Source organism: Colobus angolensis, unplaced genomic scaffold (genome assembly GCF_000951035.1).
Source record: "Colobus angolensis palliatus isolate OR3802 unplaced genomic scaffold, Cang.pa_1.0 Scaffold4, whole genome shotgun sequence".
Taxonomy (NCBI): domain Eukaryota; kingdom Metazoa; phylum Chordata; class Mammalia; order Primates; family Cercopithecidae; genus Colobus; species Colobus angolensis.
Genome location: NW_012117376.1, coordinates 2,694,934 through 2,701,379, shown reverse-complemented (window position 1 = coordinate 2,701,379; position 6,446 = coordinate 2,694,934). Strand labels below are relative to the sequence as shown.

At 40.3% G+C, this 6,446-nt stretch overlaps 1 protein-coding gene across 1 annotated transcript in view; it reads right to left on the bottom strand.

Moving 5' to 3' along the window:
• GNL2 (guanine nucleotide binding protein-like 2 (nucleolar)) overlaps nt 1-6,446 on the bottom strand; it is a 29,619-nt gene that overhangs the window by 18,942 nt on the left and 4,231 nt on the right. Inside the window, 2 exon segments of the mRNA XM_011955290.1 lie at nt 2,315-2,499; nt 5,423-5,562. Coding sequence (XP_011810680.1) covers nt 2,315-2,499; nt 5,423-5,562 — 325 coding nt within the window.

Sequence of the window (6,446 nt, the reverse complement as noted above, 5' to 3'; positions counted from 1 at the left end):
TGCCAGGCGTGGTGGCAGGCACCTGTAGTCCCAGCTATTTGAGAGGCCGAGGCAGGAGAATGGCATGAACCTGGGAGGCAGAGCTTACAGTGAACCGAGATTGTACCACTGCACTCCAGCCTGGGCAACAGAGTGAGACCCCGTCCCAAAAAAAATGAATTAAAAGAATTTTAAAATGGAATTGGTAGCAGCTGAATCACAACCTATACTCCATAGCTCCCATATAAAGCAGTATTTTTCTGATAAGGTTTAGCATCTGTTCATTTACTAGTCTCAAGGACATTTATCCAAGGTAAACAAAAATAGTTTTATCTTTACTCCATTACCTACTATACCTTTTGCGGGAGGAAAAATTCAAATTGGCAGAACACAAAGCCAACGAAAGTTCAAATAATTCTAAGAATAAATAGATGAACTCACTGCCTCTTTTTGCTTGGCCTCAAATGGCTTGACATTTTATCTCTAGGTGGCCCAATGCTTGAAGATGGGCTGACAATAGCAATGAGGTAATAACACTGATGCAGTCAAAGGACAATGCCTCTTCACTAAGACAGCAAAACCTCCACTTCATTTAAGAGACATGAGATGGATGGAGAATGAGAGCTTTCTAGCACTACCCAAGGGAAATGAAATTAAACCTTTCTCAAGAGCAATGTGGCAGCTGCCTACCAAAAAACATGCATACCTTTTAATACCACAATTTGCTCCGTAAGAATTTATCTTTGGGGAATAATTAAGGATGAAAAAGATGTTGTCACATTGATGCTTCATCCTTGTGTTGTTCACCATAAGGAAAAACTATACACAGTATAAATGTCCAACAATCAGACTGGCCATAACAAACAAAACACTACTCTGACAATAAATATTATATTATTGTTGATTATATACTGACATAGAAATGTATTCCTAACAATCACAGCTTACTGCAGCCTCAAACTCCTGGGCTCCAGTGATCCTCCCACCTCAGCCTTCTGGGTAGCTGGGACTACAGGTGCACATCACTATGCCCAGCTAAGTTTTTATTTTTTGTAGAGACAAGGTCTTGCTATGTTGCCTAGGCTGGTCTCAAACTCCTGTGCTCAAGTGATCTTCCTGCCTTGGCCTTCCAGAAAACTAGTATTACAGGTGAGCCACTGCAGCCAGCTAGTGACTGATTCTTCTTTTGAGTATGGATCCCTACAAGAATATGATGAAAGTTACAGACACTTCCTCTTCTCCTCCCCAAAACAAAAACAAAAAAGACAAAACCCCACCGCCTTTATGTATGCTCACAAATTTTCCACATTTGCTTCAAAGAGTCAAAGAAACCTTAAAGGCCATCCATGAACTCAGAGTCCTCCAGTTAAGGAAGCCCCGATATTCACGGAGGCATTAACAATGCTTAATATGTGCAATGAGGTTATGAGTTATGTTCTTTGTGTTGCATTTTCCAACTTAACTGTATTTCCTAATTTGTCTATGACTGGTGTATTACGATTATAAATGAAGAAAATCTTATTTATTTTGGGGATGAAGAGAGACCTTTGTCAATCAAGCCACCTTAGACATCTTCAGTCTAGCCCCAATTTCACCAATGTCTCCAGCCTGAGGGAAGAAGACAGCTCCATATATGAGTTAAAGCACTGAGCTTCACACAGGCAAAACAACTTGAAAGAAAATGTTTTGTTGCAGAAGACCAAATGATGAGACTTGCATGAACTTCAAAACTGCACCTTGGCCAGGCGCGGTGGGTGGCTCACACCTATAATCCTAGCACTTTAGGAGGCCGAGGCGGGTGGACTGCCTGCGCTCACGAGTTCAAGACCAGCCTGGGCAACACGGTGAAACCTTGTCTCTACTAAAATACAAAAAATTAGCCGGGCATGGAGGCAGGCTGAGGCAGGAGAATTGCTTGAACCTGGGAGGCAGAGGTTGCAGTGGGCCGAGATCGTGCCACTGCATTCCAGCCTGGGCAACAGAGCGAGACTCTATCCATAAAAAAAAAAAAAAAACGGCCAGGCGCAGTGGCTCATGCTATAATCCCAGCACTTTGGGGACTGAGGTGGGCGGATCACAAGGTCAGAAGATCGAGACCATCCTAGCTAACACGGTGAAACCCCGTCTCTACTAAAAATACAAAAAATTAGCCAGGCAAGGTGGCGGGCGCCTGCAGTCCCAGCTACTCGGGAGGCTGAGGCAAGGGAATGGCATGAACCAGGGAGACGGAGCTTGCAGTGAGCCAAGATCGTGCCACTGCACTCCAGCCTGGGCAACAGAGCGAAACTCCGTCTCAAAAAACAAACAACCAAAAAACAAACAAAAAAAACTGTACCTCACACCAGTGTCTTCAGTTACCAAATCACGATCCTTGCCCTGGTCATAGCTCTCAGTGGACATCTCAGCATTTTCGATAAGAGACTGCATATCACTTGCAAATAAGTTTGGTCGCTTCCTCTGTGACTTAGGGCCAAATGTCATTTCAAAACTTTCAGTATCAAGAATGTGGACCTTCGATTTCTGAAGAGAAACAAGAATAACAGGTAAAACTAAGAAAAGCACTGAGGAAAAGCGAAAACCTAAACACCCACCTAGGAAAGACTTTCTGATTTTATTTTTCCAAGGTTCAACCCATACCCAAATCTATAAAGAACATGGTTTCAGTCTGGTTTCAAATCAGAAATACTTGTTGAAATGGCACAAACAATGGTTCCCTTATTCTGAAGTTCTGTAAGCTTCCTTGGAGAGATACAAAAGTAATACAAATAATCAAAGTAAATATGAATAGTTGTGCAAAAACTTGCCAAAAACTCTGCTTTATTTCATTTATCATAAACTTCAGTCAAATGTAATTAAGGCTACAGTGATGAAAATTAACTAATCTTTTCCACCATTTTTTTTTAGCTTTCAAACAAGTGTATAAAATTCACCAAATTCATAGATTTTATCAAGGACAATCATACTCAAATTTGTGAGGTTTTTTAAGCCAACTGTAAATGCCAACTTTTTCTTGGAAGTTAGTTTCTTTCATGGCTAAAAGGAATTGTTTGTTTTGTAAGATGCATTTTAGTTTCAGATAACATTTTCCCTAATTTAGGTAACGTTTTTATTAAACGCACATGGCAAGTCTTCAGATGAAAAACATCTAGCAAAAGTCCAAAATAATAGTTTAGATGTGATAAAAGGAACCTGATACTAACTAGAACTTGATGTGCCTGTAAAGGAGTTACAGGCATAAGAATTTCTGAAGCAAGATAAAAATCAAAGTTTGAGTTAGGATCTATCACATAACAGAATGTTAACAGCCCGCAGACAATATCAAAAAAAAAAAAAAAGAAAGAAAGAAAATCACCCTTTTCCCCCTAGTACAAGCTCCTCCGTAAGCACCACTACCAAAAGCTGTGAGGATGATGGAGCAGCCCCCATGGCTTCTGAACTTTAACATATCCCCTCTTCCAACTTCTAAAGATCCTTAAACTATTTTCATTTTCTCAGATGCTCTGACCCACAACTCAGTTTAGTTTTAGTCACTATGTTCCACTTGGGAGCATCCCCAAACAGAAGCAGCTCATTTTACATGAGAAACAGGTTCTAATGTCACTCGGTAAAATCAAGTGTGACCAAAATTATCTTCAAAATCTCTTAACCTATAAGTTACAGCACACAAGGCTTTGTCTATAAACCTACACATTAATAAGTATGATACAGTAATATACAGTATATAACAAAGTACATATGCAAAGTTACAGTACTCTTACTGTATTGCTACAGAAATACAGTAGTTCTAAAACACATATAGATGAATATGCATATCTGATCTAACTCCACTGTGCAAAATAATCTCAGAATTAGATTTTATAAGTAATAGATATCACACTAAAATAAAATAGGTAAGGTTTTTCAAGACCAAAGCAGAAAACGTATCAATTACTCTGAGCAGCTTTCTGCATCAACAAAGAAGCTGATTGGTGCAACTGCAGGCCCTCATTCTACATACCAGATATTTAAACACTGAATTTTAGAAGCGCTGACAACAAGAACAGGCAACAAAGCAATAAATCCATGATAGAGCCTCTCTGTTCTTCTCATAAACAAGATTCAATAGTTGCTTAAAAGATGGCTTTAGGGAGAACAGACAAAGAGAACAAGGGAAATGAGCAACTTGTCTGTGGTTCATGAATTACACTCATGTGTTCCCCTGAAAGAAAACAGTCATTCCACTAATAGGTGCCATTCTTCTAGTCCATCATAAAACAAAACATAACTGACAAAACCTGAGGCAATAACCAGGCCTTAGTTTTTATTTTGTTCTGCAAGTAAACACTTTTCTTTGAACTATTTAACCCACGTACGCATGTCAATGTTTTTCTCCCCTCCCCATATCGGAACTGAAGCTTACGTAATGGTTACATTTCTGGGAATTATTATTCAATGCAAGTAAAAATGAGCAGACAAACATCAGACTCTTTCTTTGTTCTGTGTGAAACTCATTCCATTCAACCCAGATTGAATCCTTACTGTACTTCAAACTTCAGCGATTGACAACCAATGTGACCAGCAGCCCTTCTTTCAGCTGAGAAGAAATCTCAAGAATCTTACAAAAGCTGAACGTACCCAACACCAAAGTTCTACCAACTCAATCCTAATTCTACACTGTCCCAATGTTTGATGGAATTACCACTTAAAACAAGTTTGCCTACCAAAATAAATAATAATAAATAATACTACTAATATCTGTTATCAATTTAGCTCTTATTAGGTGGTGTGCTATGTGCTTACTACGGACCAAGTGCTTTACAGACGTTTCATCTGTAGCCAATAACCCAAGGCGGTGGGTTATCTATACTTTCTTTTTATTTTTATTTTTAGACAGTTTCGCTCCTGTTGCCCAGGCTGGAGTGCAATGGCACGATCTTGGTTCACTGCAATCTCCGCCTCCCGGGTTCAAGCAATTCTCCTGCCTCAGCCTCCTGAGTAGCTGAGATTAGAGGTATGCACCACCACGCCCAGCTAATTTTGCATTTTTAGTAGAGATGGGGTTTCTTCTTGTTGGTCAGGCTGGTCTCAAACTCCTCACCTCAGGTGATCCGCCCGCCTTGGCCTCCCAAGTGTTGGGATTACAGGCGTGAGCCACTGCGCCCAGCCTATTTATACTTTCAAGGCAAAGAAGTTAAAGTTCATAGAGAAACCCAACTAAGGGTACAGGAACGGATAGAGCAAGGATTAAAATTCAGGTCTCAACTCCAAAACCTGTGCTTTGATCCACTACACTACCACACTTCATACTAAAAGTGAAAAGATGAAAACAGAGGTCTTAGGAAGTTCATCATTGCTACATTGAAGTTGCTATTTTCTAAGAAAAACAAAAGACAAATATGTTAGAGAGGGAGCTGCAAGGAGTCTGTCCAGGAAATTCCATCACCAGGGATATCCTACATCTTACATGAGGCTGGATTCGATCGTGGAGAAGAGACATTGGTAACTTGCTTTGCTTCATGACAACTTTGTATGGATCCTTCATAACTGTATCCATTTCCTCTTGAAATTTTTGTAATGATGACTGCTTAATCACACGTGTGTTTCCTGTTTTACAAATAAAGAACGTTGCCACTTAATAAATATTTGCACATCCATCTTCCACTGACACGGTGAAAGGCAAGATTTTAAATTACCCTCACTCACCCAAGTACCTGATCCATCCATCCCTTGGAGCTGTTTCCAAACTTAAAAGAGGAAAAAAAAACCCAAAAAACTGCCTCTCCTGCACTTGCACACTATGAACTATTCCACCAACCCAGACCAACAAAGGGTTTCAATAGTTTTCCAAGCCGTTTCCTGACTAAATGAAATTGAGAAATAAATAGCATGGAATGGAACTGAGATCTGACAAATGTCCTACTTCCTGCTAGATCTGGCAGAGAAACTTGGAGCCAATCACAGCTGATCAGTCAGTATAGACAGAGAATCTTGAAACACTGAAACCTAAGTCATAGTTACCACTTTTAGGGTTATGAGGATGCAAAGGGACCTCAATTGGTTAATCAATTGGTTAATGATTCATTAACCAATGAATCCATGCAAAGGAACAAGACAGAGCCCTGCACCACCTGGAAAACACCTTGTGAGGGAGATCCTGAAAAGCATTCAATTAAACAGCATGCCTGCAGCATGAATGCAAAACAGCAAGGTGGTAATGATGGTAGCAAGTAATGCTTACATTATACTCACTATTTGCTCGGTACTATTCTAGGCACTTTATATGTATTTACTTTTTTTTTTTTTTTGAGACGGAGTCTCACTCCGTCACCCAGGCTGGAGTACAGCGGCACAATCTCAGCTCACTGCAACCTCTGCCTCCCAGGCTCAAGGGAGTCTCCTGCCTCAGCCTCCCAAGTAGCTGGGATTACAGGTGCCCACCACAACGCCTGGCTAATTTTTGTATATTCAGTAGAGATGGGGGTTTCACT